This window comes from Xiphophorus couchianus, chromosome 18 (assembly GCF_001444195.1).
Source record: "Xiphophorus couchianus chromosome 18, X_couchianus-1.0, whole genome shotgun sequence".
In the NCBI taxonomy this organism is placed as follows: domain Eukaryota; kingdom Metazoa; phylum Chordata; class Actinopteri; order Cyprinodontiformes; family Poeciliidae; genus Xiphophorus; species Xiphophorus couchianus.
The window spans coordinates 8907445-8931265 of NC_040245.1; the positions used below are offsets into that span (position 1 = coordinate 8907445).

The 23821-nt window shown below is 35.6% G+C and overlaps 1 protein-coding gene across 2 annotated transcripts in view; it reads left to right on the top strand.

Moving 5' to 3' along the window:
- Positions 1-23821, top strand: part of LOC114133258 (calsyntenin-2) — a 285154-nt gene that overhangs the window by 186424 nt on the left and 74909 nt on the right. For both annotated transcript variants that reach the window (XM_027999001.1, XM_027999002.1), the window contains 2 exons: positions 964-1172; positions 6710-6859. In XM_027999001.1, the coding sequence (XP_027854802.1) occupies positions 964-1172; positions 6710-6859 (359 nt within the window). The remainder of the gene's footprint in view (positions 1-963; positions 1173-6709; positions 6860-23821) is intronic.

Consider the following 23821-nt stretch of genomic DNA (forward strand, 5'->3'; position numbering starts at 1 on the left):
CTGACAGTTACTAAGAAAGAAAATTGTATTATGGGTTGAAATTGCTGTTATTTGATGCTGAAATACAGCTGAATTCATTTATTTACAGGCAACAATGAATTTTGAAAAACATCTCAAGAACCATGCAATATTTCCTTAGTATTATAAAACAAAAGGTCAATAATTGAACAGCAAAATCTTGAATATCTGTTTTATCTTTGGTCAAAATTTTACATTGAAACCAAACTCATAGTGATGCTCACTGCTTTCAGTACCCTTTTATTTTAAATATTTCACAGTTATCATCTTGCTGTTGTGATCAGCAACATTTTTCTCAATTATTTTTCAAGCATTCTGACTGCACTCAGTTTGAAGAACTGAAATATTTTTAGTTAAACCATTTGACAGTTACCAGTGAGGTACCAGAGGGCTCAGTCTTTTGGACACTTTCATAATCTATTGGTTTTGCTTTCTGTAACCTCATCTCTGGTTTGCCAGAAAAGCATGACAAGCAGTAGCTAAATCTATTCAAATTATTAAGACTAATAGCTTGTCAAAGGTGACATAGAGAAAAATAATGCACGCATTACATCTTACTTTAATACTTCAGTATTCTACTGAAATAATGTACAATATTCATGTTTAAACCCATTGTAGATTTATACACGGAGATGACTGACCAGTGATGAGGTTAAGTGAAACACAAAACTTGAAATTAACTGTGGATGAAGGGAACATGACTGTTTGCTTCATCCTTTCAGATTAACAAGTTCTCGAATGTCGGTTTCTTGCACTTTAACTGAAAAAGCTATAATAATTTATATGAAAGGGAAGTAACTTCTTTGCTAAAATGTAAACAGAACAAGTAGAATGCCTTTATTTCCAAAAGCTGGAATAAAAACTGTTTTAACTTGTATAATACTCTATGCAGATGATACTTTGGTTTGAACTTTCCCCTCCCCTGTGTCTGTGTGTTGTCTGCAGGGCAGTGGTACACATCCAGGTCAATGATGTGAATGAGTTTGCTCCCGTGTTTCGAGAGCCACAGTACAGAGCTGCTGTGACAGAAGGAAAGATTTATGACAGCATCCTGCAAGTCGAGGCCACAGATCAGGACTGTTCACCACAGTACAGTCAGATCTGCAACTACCAGATCACCACCACTAACACGCCTTTTGCTATAGATCGAAATGGTGAGTAAAGATGAGAATAAATATATACAGCATTGCATGACGCCTTAGTACATGCTGCAAAAAGTGAAGTAGTAAAACACATTATGCTAACATCTTATAAGTCTTCAAGACTTAAAAAGAAAACAACATTACGACTGGAGACAGAAGTTACTGGAGAAAAAAAAGGCGCAGTATCTAATCATTTTCTATTTCTATCTAGATTTTTAAACAAACTTATCAGTTTTGATATGCTAAGAAATCTAGGATGATCACAACTTGTCAGACTCATGCTTGTGCTGAATATTTAATGTAAGTTTTTTTTCTTTGTATGCAATATGCAGTATAAACTAAATCGATTAATAATGTAAAGACTATTCAGAGGACATTGAAAAATGAGGATTAAATACTTTTATGTGACTAGTTCTGTTATAAAACTGGACCACAATTATAAAAGGACGGAACATTTCCAAAAAGTAAAACTGTCACTGTATACAGGGTTAGGGCTATGATTGTACATAGTGCAGAACCTTATCTTAACTCAAGTTACCTACTGCAGCTTTAAGAGAATGGTGTGTATACTTTTACTTAGCTGTTGTTTTCAGTCTGTAATTTCTCCTAAATAAGTGAATAGCATTCCCAGCTCTCTTTATGGGCAGAGTATTTCATTATTAGCAGTCAAATTAGGACTGCAGTGCTTTGTTCTTGCACTCTGGTCAGCTAAAGTTTTTACTTGGATAATTAAAGTCCATAGAATCACAATAGACAGAAATTTGTATGAATGTTTCTCTTGAATTTTGCAGACAGTCGCTTTTAAATAAATATATAGTATAGTTTTTTTGTTTTTTCTTCTCAGAAAACCAACATGGACACATATTGCTTTGTGCCAGATTCTCATCAAAATTGTAGCACTTACAAACGCCACTTGAATTATTTCCATCTGTAATACAAACACTTGCAGCTGTATTTCTTTTCCTTTGTTCTGAGAAAAAATGAGGACCAGTGTAATTTGTTTCTGACAAAGATGGATTTTTGAATTTCTTTTAAGTGTTCATTATATCTTTATTTGGTGCTATGCAAAAAACGGCAAATAAAGACCATGTGCAGTGTTTTTATCATATCAGCACTTGAACAGAATGAAAAAAAATCTCTGTTTCACTCAAAAAACTAAAATGACATATATTCTTGCTTGGCAACAAAACACTAAACTAATTCCCTTAGTAAACAGGCATGTAGAAAGACCTTTAGTTTGTTAGTTTTAACCTGCCAGCATATATAAAATACATTTAAGCAAAGCTGCCAGACTATTATGTCAAACTTAGATTGATTTATGTGCCTGAATGCAGCATTTCTAATTGTAGCATATTGCTCAGAATTTTAATGAAGTGGATCACTTTGAGCTGGAGGAATATCAAGACTCACAACTTAATTTTCAACAACATTGATTTTTGCTGTGCAGTTTATTGCACATCTAGAAATAGATGCAATTTCAAGTGATTTAAACACCATTTAAGCTGCAAAAACAAGGCTTGTTGTGCTATAGTTTTATAAATACACCTGGAAGAGTTGGGGAAAAATAAAGCATGTTACCAAAGCTACAGCCAGCTCACAAGATGACAGGATACAATCAGCTGGGTTATTCAATATTTTGAATAAAACTTAAAATCATTATTCTTTTGCAAATAAATGTTTTCTAAATCACAATTTGTACATGAAAGAATATGTGATCAGGTCATGTTTAGCCACAGTTGATGTGTTTGTACTTGTCTAAATCCATCATGGTGGTGATGCCAAAAAAACATTAAAATTTCTTCTTGCTTTGGTTTCTCAAAGCATAAGTGGAGTCTTCTAGAAGCAATCTCTGGTTGCAGAAAGACTACACATAATCCACTCTTGTATAAAACATAGAGAATACTTCATCATCATCACCACACTTTCCTGACATGACGCCAGTGTGGGTCCAAAGGAATCACTGCCTAACAGCTATTTTTTATGGACAAGGTCATGCTGTCAGCAGCTGCGAGACACACTTCCCTTTAAAGAGAATATACAATATCTTGTTGAACCTCTACATAACTCCTAAATGTCATTTTCAAATACGAAACAATCACCCATTCTCCCAGAGGTGTGCTGTAGCAAATGTTGAATTAAGCAGAATTAGTCACTGAGTCATGGTTGTGCTTAATATAATGAGCTTACAAATCTTCAGGACAACAGCAATCCCACTTCTGCTGAATGTTGATAAAATCAGAGATTTAATGTTGATGCCGGTGGGCATGAGTAATTACTGCTTTCGGAAAAGTAACCACTGAGAGGTGAACAGGGGGCCAACAAGCAGCAATGTCTTTACACGAGGAGGCGGCAAGTATTTAATGGAAACATGTACCCAATTTTGGGAAGCATTACAGTTAATCAGACCCCTTAAGGAGATAGAAGGTACCTGTCATCTCCACTGTGATCTCATTTGTTACAGTGATTACGTTAAGTCATTAAAGTTAATTTGACAATGATACATAATGATGATGTAAGATTAAATAACCATTACTCCTTGAAGCAAACACTCACACACTGCCTTTGTAAATAAGTAGGAGCGCATACATAAAGTATGGTATAGGTGACAAAGAACTATTTAGATTGACTTCTTTGCAGTATCCAAAACAGAATAGAGAGCAACCCTTGCTGTTTTATAGTTTTATCATGATCTAATGTAATATGAATACTGTTGATAAGGTTTCAGAATCAGGATAAAAACAGTCCCATTAAGAAAGAATTAGATAAAAAGTATAAGGTATATACATTAAGCTTAAAGTCTGCCTTAATATATATATAAACAGGACTTAAAACTGTCAATGTTTTATGTGAATTTATTAAACCTCACTGAAAGAAACTTTTAAGTTAACTGGTTAAAAAGATGAACTTAAACAAGAAAAATGTGAGACTGTATTGTACAGATGAACTATTTTTATGTTTATGTGAATTAAGAAAAATTGCTTATTTTATTTAAATGGGTTATTCCTATAAATACCTAGAAATAAAGTTATATATATATATATATATATATATATATATATATATATATAATTGTGTTAGATGGGCATCTGATATCACATATCAATCGCAGACCTGTGAACTCCTGTGAAAGCTGATGACTGGCATTCTTTGTCATAGAAAATAAAGCTGTTTTTAATTAGCTTTGTACATCATTCAATTTCTTTTGTTCATCTTAAACAACTAATTGATACTGAAAATAGCTGGGTGTTCACCCTGAATGAACAACTCTAAGTTTTCTTTAAGCATTTTAATTATTTTTCACACTTCAGGAAAGCTATGGGTTGATGCCTTATGGAGTGAAGTTTAATCATTTGAAACAACCAAGAAAAGTCATAAGATTCTCACGGCAGGAAGGAGTTTGGAGAAACTAAATGGCAGCTACAAAAACAAATGGCCCTACACAGACGAGCAAACTCATCCGGTCAAGGTTCATTTACATCTCAATGACAAGGTTAACTCGCTTTTAGACGAGTTTGGTCTGATTACTTTCAGACTGAGGAAAAAAATCTGCATGTTTCTATGTGGTTTCAACTGTATGAAACAGGAGAGTGCATTGACAAAGGGCAAACTGACCTGAATCCTTATTCAGTAAACACACAAAGTACAACACATTCTTGTTTCAAGTGTCTTTTTTGGGGCGACTGTGGCTCTATGGTAGAGTAGTCATCTTGCGATTGCAAGGTTGTAGGTCCGATTCCAGCTTCCTCCTGCCACATGTCGATGTGCCTCTGGGCAAGGCACTTAACCCCAAATTGCCTACAGATCTGCGTATCGGTGTATATATTGTATGTGTTTGTGTGTTTGTGAGTGCGACTGGGTGAATGTGACTCTAGTGTAAAGTGCTTTGAGTGGTCAAAATGACTGGAAAAGCGCTATATAAGTTCAATCCATTTACCATTTTAATGACATGAATACATTAGACCAGGCATGTCCAAAGTCCGGCCCGGGGGCCAATCACGGCCCGCGGTCAGATTTCATACGGCCCGCAGCTTCGGTTTTATAATGTATTATTTATGGCCCGCCTGCACTGTGAAACAGAATAAATAAATCATAAAACTTGAAACTGTAATTCCTCCTTTCACCAAATGGTGGCAGCACCACTTTAATACTATCAGTCTGCCTCCGTGCAGCGAACCGCTTTCCACTCATTTCTGCCATGGCCACTGCAAAGAAAACGAGGAAAGTTGACAGTGAGGGCCGCCGCTTTCAAGAGAGATGGGAATTACAATACTTCTTTTCTGAAAATCAAGGCAATTGTGCTTGTCTAATTTGTGAGACGGTTGCCTTGTTTAAGGATTTCAACGTAAAAGGACACTACCAGACTAAACATGCTAACACATACAACAAGCTAACAGGAGGTGACCGTGCTGAAAAAGTGAAGCAACGCCAAGCTGCACTGGCATCACAACAGCGATTCTTCACGCGGGCCTGTGAGTCAAAAGAAAATACCACCAAAGCAAGCTACGAAGTGGCCATGTTAATAGCTAAACATGGCAAACCTTTTACATTTATCAAAGACTGTGTTATGAAAATGGTGGAGAACATTTTGCCCTGAGAAGAAGCAAGAATTTGAGAAAAATGTTTGCCTGGCACATAACAGTGTGGCACAGAGAGTTGAGGACATGAAACTGAGTGTTTTGAACGGCAACGTCTGTCATTATCAGCAGTGAAGAGCCAAAAGAACATTTATGCACCTGGATTTATGGCACTTATTTTTATTAAACTCTTGAGTAAGATTTGGTTATGAACCTGTAGATATAGTAAATGACGAGCAAAATTCACTTGTTTTAAGATTTAATAATAACAGACAACTTTGCATTACTTATAACTCCTGTTTAAAATGTTCTTGAGGCAAAGATATTTTTAAACTCATGTAAATTTAAGGTATTTTATACAGTTTGTTCAATGTTATCTGACTCTCCAGATATGAAAGAAAGGCAGAATTTGGGTTTTTAGAGTTGTTCTCATTTGCCTGAGTGGCTTATATTTGTTTTTTTGTCATTTGAAAAATAAAGATAATTGTGACAATGAAAATTGTGTATTTGCATGAAACTTTTGTAGTTAAAAAATGTCCAGGGCGTGCCGTGGTGGCGTAGGGCGACCCGTATTTGGAGGCCTTGAGTCCTCGACGCGGCCGTCGCAGGTTCGATTCCCGGACCCGATGACATTTGCCGCATGTCTTCCCCCCTCTCCTTCCCTGTTTCCTGTCAGCCTGCTGTCACATAAGGGACACTAGAGCCCACAAAAGACCCCCTGGAGGGGTAAAAAAAAAAAATCAAAAAATGTCCGAACAAACTATTGGCCCCCGGGCATCTTCACTTGATCAAATCTGGCCCTCTTTGCAAAAAGTTTGGACACCCCTGCATTAGACTGACACTGCCACAGCTGCATCTTTTTCCATATTTCTTGCTTAAAACAGTTCCCTCATGATTTGTCCATGTCAATTATATTTGCACCCTGTTAAAAAGCTCTTTTGGTTGACCTTGACTTTGACCTTTTCTTCCCATTAGGAAACATCCGAAACACAGAGAAGCTGAGTTTTGACCGACAGCAACACTATGAGATCCAGGTGACGGCTTGGGATTGTGGCCAGAAGAGAGCCTTGCAAAGTGTCCCGGTTCACATTGATGTCAAGCCGGTCTGCAAACCTGGCTGGCAAGGTTGGTCTTTGTCAGACATGTGTGAGCAAACTGTGCAGTGTTTAATCATCCAAGAATGCAGTAATGTTTGTGTGTGCCTGATTACTGGAGATTGCACAGTTGCTCTCTTATTTGTAGTACTTCGCTGCGTCTTGCCCCAGTCCACCAAAGTGCGGCTCCCAGCAAGATTATTTTTCCACAGATTTAGCTTACACCCTGAGAATTTCTGACATGTTTTCAAATTCCTGCTCATGTTTTTTCTCTTTTATTCTCTCTCTTACCTTATGCAAAGGTAAGAAAAGAGAGAATAAAAATTCTCTTTTTTGCCACCCCTGTCTTCTGCCCTCCCTGAGGAGTTGGCTTGTCAAGATAGGATGGTGTAATAACTGACTCTTTACTTACCGCCTCACAACTCAACAGTGTTGCTCCCAACACATTAGAAAAGCCCCCTGGCAGCAGTCTGGTGCCGCAACAACAAATGTTACTCAGGATGACTGCATATGAGGACAATTGTCAGAGGACAGAGCAGAAGTAATTATATACAAACACTTTACAGTATATGCATCTTCAAGCCGAACCATGCGCAGAGTGCATTGGTAACCAAGTCACATCTTCTATATTTGGCATCCAGCCCTCCATTGTCCCATAGGAGTCTATGTTAAATGGTGCTAAATCAGGATCTTGGCAGCAGTTTGATGTCATTTACTGATACCCCTAAACCTTTCTTGCTCCCTAATCAGTTGTTCAATCTGTTTTTTCTGGACAAACGGCATTTGGATTTGGAAAAATTTGCAATGGATCAAAGTGTTTTTGATTTCATAAAGGAATTATCAGTTACAAAGAAAACAACATAAAACGTGTATCAAATTCATTTTTCAAGTAGAAAATACTGTACATGATTTAGGAAAATAATTTAAATATTTGTAAAAAATTTCATTATGTTCACACTTAGATCATACAATACATTAACATTATTTAACGGTAGGAAAACCTGCAGTCTACCTCAAATGTTGCTCACTTTTTTTCTTATGACGACACTATCAGCTCCCATTGCTGAATAACTTTAAAATTGACCCATAGGTGACAGCACTCATTATTACTTCTGTAAATAGTTCACTGCTGTGTGACGTCTTCTTCTGCGGATGCTTGTCGATTTTGGATCACAAACTGTTCACACAGAAGCCTGATTGCTCTCATGCTCAATCCTAATTGAGCGTAAGGACCTGCTGTGTTAACGTAACCTTTGATGAATGATTTTTCATTTGTAAGTCATATTCGCTATTATTCCATTCAAGGAAGTTTAACAGATTGTGTTCCTTACAAATTTAAGTCTTTATATAAGAGCAGTGTCTTGTATACTGCAGCTGTGCAGTGAAATAAATTGTTAAAACAAATAATAACAGTAACTTTTTTGAGTCTTTTAAAATAACTTACCGGTAACATGGTTACCAATTTGTACATAAATTTAATTGCAGGGTCCTTGCTTTTTTTCCCATATTGCTTGTTTTTCTCTTGTTTTATGTTTGTATTGTATGTTGGTATCTGGAGGACCACGACTGAAATAAGATCTTAACTTTCTCATGTTTTTGTGCTCAGTGATGATTCTTGACTTTGGTCATGAAGTATGAATACTACACTCATTTGGGCTATTACCAAATAAATTCAAATCAGTTCAATTCAAATGTCCCACAAAACTTTTATTACACTTTTGTTCTTGCCAATGTCACCGTGGCAACAAGTACAGTACCTTATAAGTTATGCAGTGGGTTGATTACTTCCTGTAAAAGAGCGAGTTCAAATAAAAAGGTTCATTACTTTCTAAAGCTCAACAACCAAAATAATAATAAAAAAAACCATTAGCAGTTTGATGACATTTTATCTATAGTAAGCTACCAATATTAGCTGCCTATTTAAGGTAAAAAACATGTGACAAATATTTTCATGGAACTCAATAACCAGCGCAAAATGTCAGCCGCAACCATAGATACAGAGTTTGAAACTTTTTTTGAAACTAAAGCATTCACTCTCTAATAAAGGGTTCACACATATCACCATATTAAGACATGCTGATAGCAGACGGACAATCTATGTAAGGCAGACTTTATTTATTTGGGTACTACAATAATATTGGACCCTCTTGTTGCACCTTTACATCATGAACTAGCTGAACTTTTCAAGAGCCCCTGACTTCAGCAAATAAAGCTCCAAAGAAGAGGCAGAACTTGTAACCTCCAACTCAATTGCATGGATGATGCTGTTAAAGTGAGGGTCATAAATATAATACAGAAAAAAATATGTTTTCACAAGCATATTGGAGAGTTTATTATGTTTTTATTTACACGTATCCCTCTCTGACATTCAGTGGTGTAACCTGGTCCACCATAAACCTCCAGAGGTTATGCTACAACATGAGGAAATTACATAAACTTTTTAATCAAAAATTTAATCTACTCCGTCAGTTCTTAATAGAAAACATTCTCAGTGTCACGTTTTCTGTCCAATTCGTTCTCCAGTAATATGTCTGCAGCTTTCCGTCAGTGTTTGAAATGCTGGAGCTCTTCCCTTCATTTGTGGAGTCCTTGTGTAGTATTTTTCAATTTAAAATAATGGTTCCACACCATCTACAAAACTGTCCATCAGCTCTTGAAATTAGCTTACAATCCACCTTGAACACTAACTTCAGTAAGTGTAACCGCACTAGTTTTGGATACAGGACTTGCACTTTATGTTGTTTTTTTTATTATTATATATTTATTTCGCGTGCAAAATTCTTTTTCTTTTAGTAAAGTCCTGCATCACTGTAGGTGATGTGAAAGTTTTGAGGCCAATGTGCAAGAAGCATCTGGACAATTCTAATGTTCTTTCAGCTGTAATACCTTTGAAGCCTGTTGTTTTTTATGTATATTCATGCGTTTAAATATTTAATTACAAGTCTTAAAGCCCTAACTTATGCTGAGAAGATGCATACAGGATTACATTTAGTTAAATTGTATTTAATGAATACAATATTATGAGATTCAATAGCTGAACTGCAATCCCTTTTACAGCATCTTATCTTTTTGATAAGATAGCGATTCCTATAAAAACTTTTAACCATCAAATCCCTCACTAATGCAAATTAAACACAGCATCTCTACATCTTATTTCAGTGATACCTAACTGCTAAATAGTCAGCGAGAAAAGCTTGAAGTTTTTAAGATAATCCTTTGCTTCTCTGTGTAGGGCCTATAAGCCGACACCTTGATTCACTCCCTACCTTTATCAGGCTCCAACTCACTGAAAAAGGGAATGGAGCTCCAATTTTTTAAAAATCAGATAATAGAGAGATTAGCCATATTCTTTTTTTAGAGATCACCAAACAGACAATAGGAATTCCCCAAAGATTGTTCAAATTGGCTTTCTTTTAAAGCTAAACATGAGTAACTCTTTTAATGTTCCTGCTTTACATATGCCTTTTTTGGCAAATTTATTTCTACCATTAAAAAATTATTTTATTTATCAGCAGATTAAAAAAATCACACCATTTTCTTTTACATTGTTTATTGAAAAAAGGTGGCTAGGGGTACTTGCAACTTTTGACTCCTGCTGTAGAGTTCACAAGAGGTGCAATACATAGTGGTTTGCTGTGTCAGGAATATTTCTTTTTTGACCATTCATTTCTTCAAACACAGTGTATAATATATCCCAAGTGGTTAAATATATCAGAACGTAAGTGTGATTATCATTTTGAGCCGCTCCAAACATCTGAGATATAGACAGGATACACAGGATACACATGATGACAGATATGCAAACTCACCTGACACAACTGTGCATATTCCATCCAAGCTTTTGCCCTCAAGGGGAAACTGTAAGAATTCATTGAGCTCTCAGTAACTACATTTAAAATATAAATGTAAAAAAGACAAAGTGAAGTTTTTTTTTCTTGTGAATATGTTTAGTGCTTTTTAGTAAAAATGAAGACAAGGTTGACTTACGATTTTATTTGCAATGCAAAACAAACCATTCTTTCTATCTCTCTGTTCAACAAAATGCTGATTTAATGTTGATTATTAAATTCATTGGACCCCTGAGAGGGCCAGATGATAAATCATTCAGATGAGTGTAAACATGCCTGTAAATTTTCTTCTCCCTGGAGAAATTCTGAGTTTTTTATTAGAAAACTAGCTGCCCTCCTCATTGGCAATTTTTTATTTTTTTTTTGCTTTTAAAACCCACTCTTTAGGTTGAGTGGATTCTTGTCATCATGACCTTATCAAGGTGGCAGCACCACTCCATGAAGTACTGTAATGATTTATGAAGTAGTAATTCATGCTATCCATTGTTGTGTTTGTTCCAGGACCACTTGACTCCTTTCTTTTTTCTTGGTTGTTTTCATGGTTAAATGTTCTAAGGACTATTTTTTTATTCTTTTCTCCTTTTCTATTTGATATTATTAATCATGGGTACATTTGATTGAAACCTGTATTTTTGCTACAGCAACAGAAAATCACATGGACTCAACCTTTGTTTTTTTCTCTCTGTTTGCTGGAAACAATTTAAAGCCCTTCTGACTACAATTTCGCATCTTATATGTTGGTTCTTCATCTTCCTTGTCTCTATTGTCCACAAAGAGGCACAGACGCATACAAATATGCAAAAAAAAAGAAAGAAAAAAAAACAACAATTCATAATGGCATGAGTTTCTATTGAGAATCCTCATTTCATCCATTGTAACAGTTATCAGTGTTATTTGGAGTGATACTTTGAAGGAGAGCTTTTTGTTCTCCACCCTAAATTGGTCTGAAAATACAGTACTGGAAAACAGTGTTGGTTTAACCCAATATTATTTTTACGCAGGATATTGGATTAAACGGCTAAACAATGCTGGAAAATTATTAGATTTTATTTTTAAATAGTAAGATGAGGATTGTGGGAAATCTACATTTTCCTATATTCCTATATTTGTTGTTATTTCCAACCATCTGTTTAACCTTTCCCATCTTTGGCATCATTACTTGTGACAGGTGTAGGTATGTACAGTAAGATTTCATACAACAGTGTGAACACAGCTTTTCCATGGAAAGTGGGCATTGGTAACACTAAATTGCATTGCAATCATTGCTCTTTCTTACTAATCTTGCAATACGTATATTACTTATTTATTTACACCTTTATTTAGACCTATACATAATCCCACAAGTGCACATAATTTCTCACTATGTCTGATAAAGGCATGCAGCTACAAAACACAGATAGCTGAAGTGGATTAGTTGAAGCAAAAATCATTCAGAGTGGTATGGAATGGAAAATTGTTTTTCATTGTGTCTTGTTTCCTGAAATCTTGACATTTTTATTTATCCAAGAATTCTGTCCAAGGGTCAGTTATTTTTGTTATGCTGAAAATGACATATTTTGTGATTTTATTTTATTTTTTAAATTCCTGAGCTGGTTGAGTTATTTTGTTTGTAACTGTATTATGCTATGTGACTTGACAGACTATAATAGGTTGATTTTGACTTAGTTAAAATGTCTCTGTGGCTTTTTAAGACTTGGATACCTCTGATTTAGAAGTTCACTGAAAAACCTAATACAGACCTGTCCAAAGAAAGAGAATAAAAATTTTATTCCATTACTATTATAATGGATTACTATTATAAATACTATTATAATTATAACTATTATAAAGGGTGTTTGTGATGATTGTTGTCCAACTATCTTTTGATCAATGCCATACGCTGGCATTGATCAAGTTGTTCATCTTTCCAATGATCATTCTAACAGACTTTGTGAGGGGCTAAACTGAGGGCAACTGATGACCATTTTATGCGTCTTTTCCTAATGATCTCTCCAACACCTTTATGAATTCCTGCTATTTTGATCCTGACATTCTTTGGCAGTCCTTTTAACATGGTGAGCATGGTTAGGTAGGTCAGGAGTATCTGTAAATAATAATCTGATCAAATTGTGTGTAGCATGCATAACTCTAGTTGTAAATTTAGAGAATAAAGCATTTACCCAATGGCATATATGGCCTTTTTTTTTACATTTACTTAAATTTCATTCATATTATGTCTTTCCACATTTACATTACCACAAAATTCAGATATTGTGAATTTATCTGTGAATAAGCAAATGTTCAAAAATCTGAAGGAAATCAAACTGTTCTTTGCCTCACTTTATTAAGTTGCAGTCTATTTAATTATCCTCTATACCAACTACTAAAGCTATAGAGGGAAAAAATGTCTCTTTCATACCAAGAAAATGAACTGCATTCATCCACCTCAGCAGCCCTCGAACCTCAAGGTCTTCCAATGTTTTAAATCTTGTTGCTGCATTTAGTTTTTTCTTGTGGCCACTTCACATTTCATCAAATTTGAAGAATATGTTTTGGTTTTAAAGCCTGAGGCCTTATTGATTTACATTTAATCCAAAATATCAGTCCATACAACAACTTCTGGTTATTCAAATATAAAATAACAGAAACAACCAAATCTCCATTGTAGTAACTACACTTGGAAACTTGCGATTTCTAAAAATAAATAAATAAAAGTTCAAAAATGGGGCGCAGTGATCGAGCAACTGGCCTATATATAGAGCCCTTAGTCGTTCTTATGACCGGTATGTGTTCGAGTCCCTCCCCATTGACCTTTGACATTTGTCTTTCCCCTCTCTAACAACCCACTTTCCTGTCAATCCACTGTGAAATAAAGACCACTAGTGCCCTTAGAGCTACGATAGAAAAGACATATAATTTCAAGACTCTTGAGTGATTAATGCTTTTTTTTAAATAGCAATTAATTTATTTTTACTTCATATGTTAAAATATAAAATGATTTGCAATTATACCTTTGAAGTAATTTCTTATTCTATAGTATAGGATTAGGAGAGCTGACAATACTTTGGAGGGAAACACCAACTGTTACACCTCTTGTCCCCAAGAAACAGAAGGACTTAGTCCAGAACTCAGTGTAACTCCATACTTAAGATTTGAAAAACACAATCAATAACATTATGAATTTTCATTGTCTTGATAAGCATAGAACCACTGAGATATAGGGAATTCAGCAGCTATTTAGACAGTTTTGCTTCAGCACTGCAAACTGTAAACAGTGCTAATATCCTTTAATTTGAGTATGCAAATTGGATTCTGTTGAGCAGGTGATTGCATAACAGGATTTTTACCAATGTGAACAAGAATCTGGTCCATGAAAATATATTCAGCAGCCGCCCTTTTTTGTTTCAGGGTAGGTTGCTACAGATTTTGACTAGATTCTGTTCAGCTTTTGACAGCATCATTTATTAAAGTTGGGCGTTTGGTCGCATTTATTGACAATAGGCGATGGTCTTCACTGGTTGTTTTTAAAGAACAATTTTCTTTTGGTTTTTTGGGCCTATTACTCTATTAATTATTGTATTAGCAATGCTTCATTGAACCCAAAAGATGAAGTTCGTGGAAAAAGATAACAGTATTCATCTGGGGCTGTCATTTTTGTATTTAAGTGTTTTGTATTTCCGCTGCAGCACCTGCTGATTGAGTAGCATAGCATAGTAGCATAAATGTTCACTGCAGAAATGATTCTAAAAATAAACTGTATGAAAAATGTCCATCCTTTTTACATGCAGTGTATCTGTGACTGCGTATTAAAAATGCATGGAGCGCATGTCAGGACTGTAATTTCATAAAACGGGGAACTATAAAATGACTTTGAACCTGTCTTCTATGAAAGTTGTTGATTTGTGATATGTCCAAAGGTATATTTTGTAGTGTTAAGTGGTGGGGTGAGACGCGGCTTCTTGGATTTAGCGGGAGATGGATCGATTGAATGGGATGTCGTCTGGAGGTCTGCCGTGGTGTAGAGAGAGCTGAGTCATACAGAGAACACTCAGCTGCACTGTATGACAATTGCACTGTAGGTGAGAGTCAATGTTCGTCACCTACGTTCATAACTTATCAATTAAAACTCAAAGCACAATATCCTGGACACAAGCCGCTAAAATGGTTTGCCCATCTGAACAGACCCGGGCTTTGGAGGTTGTCCGGGCACATCTTGTATAAATGCCAGATACACAAAAGCAGAATGAATGTTTCGACAGTACTCTTTAAAAAATAAATGCCTGGGAGTCAACTAGTGGCTATTTATTATGCCAGCAGACATTGTAACTCTCAGAGCATGTAAATGTTTCAAAACAGTATTACCTTAAAAAGTAATGGCCAATGCTCCTTTTTAAAAACCAAATGGCATACGACTCTATGATTCATTTCTTTACGAATTGAAACATTTAATGTTGCCTTTTTTTGTTTGTTTTATTGGCTCTATTGGCCTTTATTTGATAGTGAATTGACAAAACGGTGTGTAATGAGGGAAGGAGGAAGATATGTGGCAAAGGCCACCAGGCTGGGAATCGAACCTGCGACAGCCATGTGGAGGACTAAGGCCTCCTTATGTGACTTTTCTTTTGACTTTTCTTTTTTAAAAGAGGAACTGTTTCGGGAAATTTCCAATCTTTGATTATCATACACAAGTGACCGCAGACTCACAGCAAAGGTTCTCTATGAAAAGGCAATCGTTAACGCTGTCTCTGAGCATCATAACAAATATTCATTATAAAGCCACCTTAACTGTATCTAAATGTAAAGCAGTTTCAATGGTATCTGCATTGAAACTGCAACTTTTAAAAACTGGGTTATACATTTTATTTGCAAGCTGATCCATGCCTAGTAAGAAGATTGGTGAAAGTTGCATTAAACTGTAAATGTAAAGGTAGGTATTTGCCTTTCATCCTTCACATCTGAACACGCAGTGCTGTGTTAGCACAGTGGTACACAGCACTCCTCCGTCTGAAGGACTTGTCTATCTGACAGCTCAGCTATACCTGAAGCTTAAACCTTTACCACCAAACAAGTAGTGTGTGGCAGCTCCTACAACAGTTAGCGTTTCTTATAAATGTAACAAAGTGAGCCCTCCTGTGTTTTGTCAGTTGTGATTTACACCTTTACTTTAACACCTAAAGCAATGACAGAGCATACTATATTAGAGGTCAAAGAACCAATGGGAACCTATATTTTAGACAACACCAAACACAAATCATATTTCCTACTTCTACAACCACTTAGGGTGCTGTTTCTGTGTGAATTGCATTGGAGTATAAAGGAGGTGAAGGAACTGCATCAAAATCTTTTGAGTTGGTCCAGACTGACTTCTCATGACTGAATTTATAATAATAAAAATAATCAATTTTATTTATAATACCCTTTATATCTCAAATTGAAATCTCAATGGGCACATTCACACACTGATGATGGCAAGCTATTGGATTGTAGCTCCAGCTGCTCTGGGGCAGTCTGACAGAAGCTGCAGAAAACCCTCAATTTATCAGACTTGCTTCTGGTTTTTATTTAAGCCAATTTATGTATTTGCAATGTTTTTCTAATTTATTACGATATTTTCACATTCTCGTTTGTGTGATCTCATCATGGGAAACTTGGATGTGGATGTACTGCATGCTTGAAAACTGCCGCCAATTGGCATACCCCAGCAAATCTTGGGTGTGTGTGTATGTTTGCATGTGGCACATGCAAACGTACATGCGTACGGGTTAGGCTATGATTAATTAGGAAAATAATAGTACTGGTTAGGTTTAGGGAAAATGTCTGGGTTAGGCTTGAATGCATTTACTAAAATTAATGGAAGTCTTAATATGGGTAGAAGTACAAAGGTGTGTGCGTGTCTGTGTGTGTGCGTATTGGCAGTCAGCAGCCCGATCTGCGATAAGAAGAAAAAGTAGAGGAATGAATGAAGAGAGAAGAAAAATAAATGGCTTGGCACTTCCCTTTCCCATTTCCTCCTCTCTGGCTTGTACTCTAATCTCAGTCTGAATGCTGTTTTAGCACTTTTCATCCCCGCTCTGCTATTAGCTTGTTTTCCCTTACTACAATCGTTACTTCCTCCATCCGTTTTTGCAGGGATGTCTGTCTTGCATCTTGCTTACCTTTGCGGGACTGATCCCACTTTTCTATGTTTCCTTTTCTTTCTTCCTTTCTGTTATTTTCCATCTGACATATTTTTATCAAAAATAATCCAGTAACAAAATAAAGTAATTCATCATTTAAAATATTTCTTTAGTTTAAGAGTTTATGAAATTTAAAAGCCTCAAACAACAATAAAATGTATTTTTGTGGGTTTGCTATGTGATCTTTGTAGTAGGATATAGAAAAGTTTGCATTCAATGGGAAAAATTTTTTAAAGTATGGTGTTTAACTGTGAGAGTGACTGACATCAAAAACAGACCCAAGAAAAGAGAGAAAATAGAAAGCACTTTATGGCTGTGAAGGTTTGTCGAACTTTGTCTGAACACATCCTTTTAAGATGTCTCATAGTGACTGGTGATCTTATGACAATCGTACCAAACTCTCAAACTGTGACAAGATGCTTTTAGGGCATTGTAACTTTTAGTGAAACCACCCAAAAACAATTAAGGCAGCACTTTAAAAGTGAAAACAAGTTATGGAAAATGTTATATGTTACTAAATCTTTGATTTTACTTTTAGACTGAGCACAATCACTGTAAGCAAAGTCTTGATTCCAGCATATTGTTAATTTATGACATACTTCTACATTCTGTATTAACAATAGTAGAGAAGTCAGGCTACTTTTATTTCTTTTATTTTGTTTTATTATGCTCTCATATGTTAATGTTGAAACCAGCAGCTTTGAGAGCTGTCCATTGGAACACCTGCATACAAAAGACCTTAAAATAAGTTAAACTTTATTTATATGGCACCTTTCAAGATAAAAATCACAAAGTGGTTCAACAAACAAAATAGCAAATACACACAACAAATTTAAGCAAAAACTGTTTTAAAAAGATATGTTTTCCTTTCCTTTAAGGGAAGCCACTGAGTCCACTGATCTGAGAGTTGGAGGAAGGGAGTTCCAAAGTTTTGTAGCCGCAGAAGAACAATCTCTGTCTCCTTTAGTTTTTAGTTTTGTATGGAGGCAATCACAGATCTTGATCATGGGACCTCAAGGCCCTAATGAGGGTGTTGAATAAAATCTCTGCAGTCTACTTATAGCAGCATATATAGTATTCTTCTTGGATCTTTGGTACAAATGCATATAGTCTGTAGCTAGGACAACAGATATATTCCATTTAGCAGCTTTGGAAGAGATGATATTTCAAACATAAGTTACATGTCATTAAAAAAGTGATCCCTTGTCTGCATCAGCTACACAAGTTCTGCTTGTTGAGGACTACAACATGGAATCTTTAGTTACATCTAAGCATTGTATATGTTGTTATCCATCAGTACAACAAATCCTTTGACTAATGCAATACTGGTAAAAGCTCATATCCAAGACTGGCAGAGAAAAAAAAACAAACCGAGCAAAGAACACAAGGACATTTTTTTCTTAGTTGTAAAGATGCTTGGTAATAAAACGAATAGCCTGTTTATTTCTCTTAAAGGGTTTCACATTCGGTAAATGTAACTGCTGTTTTTGTGACGCTGCTTCTGTGCACTTTTGCAGACCCCTAACCTAGACTCTGTTGTCAGGACAAACTTCATAATTTATTCAAAATATTTTTATTATTTTTTTGTGAAAATACTCACCCAGTTGACACCCTAATAGGCTGGCATATTTACTGCTAAATGCCACAACAAACAAGAGTAGAATTCTCTTCCAAATTAAGCCTTTGATGACCTCTATTTGTTCCACTACTTTATAATTAGATTACATTTGGAAGTGTTTTTTAATTGTAGCATAGCCTTATTAGAGTTAGATTGAAAATAGGAGAGGAGCACATTGTAAAGACGTGGTTAATTAAGACATCACAGTTAACCTGTGGTATCTTAACTAATGAGTTACAGGCCAAGCTACGTTTTGGGCTGTAACTCCTTTAGTTATCATTAATTAAGTTTAAAAGCTAGTCCCACCAATTAATAGACCACATTCTGAAAATAAATGGCCTCATGCAAAGCTTTAGGAAAGTATATGAAATGATGACCTACAGAAAACTGTAAAGTTCAAGTTAAGTTTCTGAGAATCAAAACGACTTTATGATCAAACTGATTCTTTTGGTTTCAACTCTTGTAAACAGTTTGTTGATCAGTAAAATCATCAATCAGAAGACCATAAAACTGGCCTCATACATTTTTAAGTATGTCCAATGTAGGAATTTGTACTAAATAGAGATTTTTGAATTAAATTCTCAAATCAGACATCCAGCCTTGCTACATCATAGACTTGATTCTGCTTTGCGGGTAATGTGATAAAGTTGTATTGATAAAGATGATTTATTTTGATCTAGAAGCAAACACCATATACTGTAGTCATAGTTACGTTATTGGCTCCCCTTTTAAATATGTATGAAAAGCCAAAAGAAATTAATAATGAATTGTATTATCTCACTCTGTAAATATAAAAGAAAAGCCAACCTTTTGTTTACTGTGGAAAACAAACGAAAACACCAACAGAGGAATAGTAAATACCCCAACTGTCAAAACCTTGTACATCCTTTTTTGGACAATTGGGCAGCACTTATTTTTTCCAATAATCATTTTCTGAGGTTTTGCCTAAGTCCTTGTCTCTTCCCTATTTAGACTGTTGTTTTCTTTATTGTGGCAATTCAGTGTCAAGACAACATTCAGCATTCAGTCTTACAAATGCACTTAGAGAAAGAGGGGGATATTGGCTAAAAACACACAGAGTGATGACAAGGGGAACCAAAAAATGTCTACCATTAACAGATGAGATAAAACAGTGAATCTAGTAGCAAGCTGTGAAATCCTTTTACCTTTTCCTTCACCACTATGTTGAATTCTGACTCTGTCTTGTACACATTTAGGCTTGGATAGCAGCTAAAAAGCCATAGGCTGGAACGCCTCATTCTGGAGAGATTAGACCCTGAGGCAGATATGCTGCAAAGATCACAGCGTATATCCCAAAAAGCTTTGGGTTCCCTCGGGACCCCCTGGAGGAGACAGAGTGTGTAGAACGCATGGAATAGTCTGTTTAGTGTACTATTATAGGGGTGTGGGCAAAGAAGACAAGAACGCTGTAAAAACTGACACCCCGTTAAGTTTAAATACACTAATTTCATGTCTAAACTCTGTTTATTATGAATTTTTTTACACAGAACTTTTGAATATTTCTGGTTTTTCAATACTTGTAAGTTGTTTTGTTTTTAAGTTTGTCAGCACTCATATCTGAAAGTTTACATATAATTTTTAGGCAGCTTTTGAACTTTAGTTCTTAAGCTAAAGAACTTAAAATTAACTACACTGAAGAGGTAAAAAGACAGGAAAGTAGATAGTTGAACATTAGCATGTTTTTATTGAAAAGTTTATCCGTCTACATCTGTTCCTCAAAAAAAGCAACAATATTCTTCGGTCATGAATCAGAAGGCAATTCTATCAAATGATGGGTGGCGCTATTTTGTGACATTTGGCTTAACTATCTTCACAAAATGACAACATTGTAATAAAAATGTTTTTGTCACCTCATGTGTTCATGCAGCACCGATCCATTTGATCTGAAAGTGGCTAGTAAAAGCAAACTCTGGTCTTGCAAATAACACATCCAAAAATCCAAATCAAAAAGGATCAGGATGTTTGGCTTGTATTAACCTGTAATGTTTCTTCATTAATAATTAAAAACTAATCTACAAAGTAAAATAGACTGACAAAGTGAAATGGGAGGGGAAGGGGAGAATAAACTAAGCCACAGACATTCTTATGATCAGCTGCTTACCAAACTGGTCTTTTGGCATCTTACTGTTTTAATAAAAAGAAGGAATACATGTTGATGGTTAAGCTGATTGACGGTCGATCTTCTGCAATAAACTACACATATCTCAACAGCAGTAATGGGTAAACTTGTTATTGTACACAAGCTCCACTTTATGCCATCTTTATGATCATTTTATTCATGCACTGTATGAGGTGGGTACATAAAATCTTCTGTTATTGTACCTTCACGAAAGAAAATTCATGTATTCTATTATCTTGCTTAAAATGTTTGTCTTCTAGCACCCCCTTCTAGCAAAGCCTTACTTTTTTTAATCTTTTGCAAGTCCTCCAGCTCAGCAAGGAAGAGCTGGTTAAATGAACTCAAGAAGGGAAACAAAGTGGGCTGTAAGGCTCTCAGAGAGCATGAAAGCATTAGAATGAATGTTTTAGGGGCAATTTGGAGCAGGAGAAATCAGAGAGATGGCACTCTGAAGTGGAGGGAGATGAAGGAGGATGAGGTGCAGAGGAAAGGAGGGAAAAGAGGAGAAGAGTCGAAATTGGCTCTCTCCACCGATGGTAGGGATGAGTAATGATGACACCCCCGAACTTAAATGTGGTGTCAGCATTTTTACATGGACTCCACACAGATACACTTGCAATACTCACACAACCATCATGCCAGACCTCCACACATCTACATACACATTTAAAGGTCTGCAAAAACTAACTGATGATACACTGACGCACACATCCGTCCAAAGCATCCAGAGAAGAGGAACTGTGTGAAAGTGTGATGATGCATCATTTTCTTAAGCACTTCTATCCATCTTCTCTTCCTCACCATGAAACTCTGTCTCTACTTAACATCCTTAAGTTTAAGGAGGATGATGGCAGCTCACCTTAGTTCAAAGTTTGTGTCTACAGGAGCAGATGTGCTTTGAAACAATCGGGGCGTTTGAATTGTGTGCACACAAGAAAATATTCCCTGAGATAACCAACATACCAGTATTCCAGTCACATCTGCCGACCATTCTCTTTATTTTCCAAAACGATTTGCAAAATAAGATAAAAAGAAATGTACCCCTTCCTGGTACCAATTTTGTAATAGATATGTCATTACTCAATATAGCAGCATCATGGAGGTCACAACCTGAACACACATCGTTTAGCATCAACAATCATGCCACATTCATGATAAATAAAGAGAGTGGATAATAAATGAGTTCAGGAACACAACAGAGATCATTAAATGTGCTATTCAGAGACAGCATTTTCTGAAGAAATTGAAACAAACCATCTTACCTCACTGTATACTCCCGTCATGCTACAGAGTGACTTCTGTTTTAGCATGGTACCATTGTTGCAATATGACAAACAAGAGGGCCCTGCAGACAGATAGTGAAAGGAGCTGAGTGGGTCAGTGCAGTGTGTGTATAGAAAGTGTTGCAAGAACAGAGGTGAGAACATTTAAGACTGTTTCCACCTTCAGAAACCTTTTGAGCTATTTCCATCAAACAAACCCCATGTGTTATTGGGGAAATTATGCTATGTTAAGCTGGATCAATGTGGATTAGTCTCATATAATATCAAATTACTCAGTTAAAATAAATCAAAATTAACTGGAGGCATGATTTTGTCCTTCTTTAATCCTATCATACCCAAAGTTTTATGCTCTTGAACGCTGAAGATTACATAACTTCATGGTCACGTTTATAACTGTTTTGAATAGATCTGGAGTCTAATTGAGGACATTTTGAAAATGACCGAAAGGAAAACATATAAAATATATGAAAGGTAAAATCTGAGCAGTCCTTATCCACCGCACTAATACACTTTTAGCCTCAAGTTGTTCGAATCCTGAACTGCTGTTAAGATTGTGCACTTTATGCCATTGGAGTTAATTTGTTTTATCCATCTTGTATTTTTAGATGTTTTAGGGAGTTTTGTGTTAGTCAATTGGATTATTTATGTAATTTTGTTGTCATACAGCCAAGTAAAAAACTGATTTGCTTTGATTCAGAAGCCGAGCATTTTAATGGGAATTGGGAAAGTTGATAAGGTTTTTATTTTGTTTGTTTTCATATGTATATACAGTATATATATATATATATATATATATATATATATATCATAAGTGTATTATAATTACGGATTTATTTGAAATCCCACTCTTGCACAAACTTGTATATATATGGTACAGATGTAGCATTGACCGAGGGAGTGGCTAACTAAAAATTAGTCTTTAGAGATAACGGTAGAGATAAATAGGTCAAACAGTGAACAAACTCTGATCCACTGGTGGTATTCCTACATTTAATTTAATTATATCTGTAACTATATAATTTTTTTTGTCAAAAAGCATGACACCTCTTTGTTTTTGAAACTTAAATCTAATTTGCAGACAAGTTTTAGTCTCTTCTTTTGGGTTTTGGGAAGGTATTCACATTGTGATGACAGGAACACAGCATGCATTTGGAATTTTGTATTTTGAAATGCAAGGACACCATTGGCTTTCAAGAAGCAGTTGCTCATATTTTTTTTTAATAATGTGACTGGTTTTTACCTTTTGATTTGTGGTATGATAATACTTTACTTCTACATTATGTCATGGGAAGTAGCAACCATGATTTGGTACATATTTAAGGTGTTTTAGAAATAAATAAAATGTTCAAATTTCCAGAAAAGCAAGTCTTACTATGTTATATTTATGAGATAATTTATTAAAGTTCAAAAAATAATGTTTTATCAATGGCATTAGTCACATTTCCCAATTTAAGGCACTCAGTTGCAAGCTTACAGACCTTTTTCAGAGCAGAACTTTTAACACGCCACAGCAGGAACATCCCGAGTTGAATTAATAAAATTAATGAGAGTTCTGTTCCCTGTGGTGTTCCAGTTTACCACGGGAACCAACCAGCATGAACAGCAGCAGGTGCTCCCCAATGTGGAACACAGCCATCATAAATCCACCTGTGTATTTTCTCATGTGAACATCTGTCACTTTCCCTAATTTAAGCAGGCAAAGAAGTGAGAGCACTTTGTACAGGGCACTCCACAAGATTTACATTCTACTGTGCAGCTTCACTTTGAGTCAGTATCTTGAAACAAAGTTTTTTTTGTTTGTTTTTTTTGAAGAAGGAAGATGTTTCAAATTTGTACTGCTTGTACTGTATGATACAAACTATTATAATTTAACAAACATTGTTAGTGGATATGCATAAAATTTAACAGAAATTAAATCAAATCTAATTGATGATGTAAGCCTTTTCTTT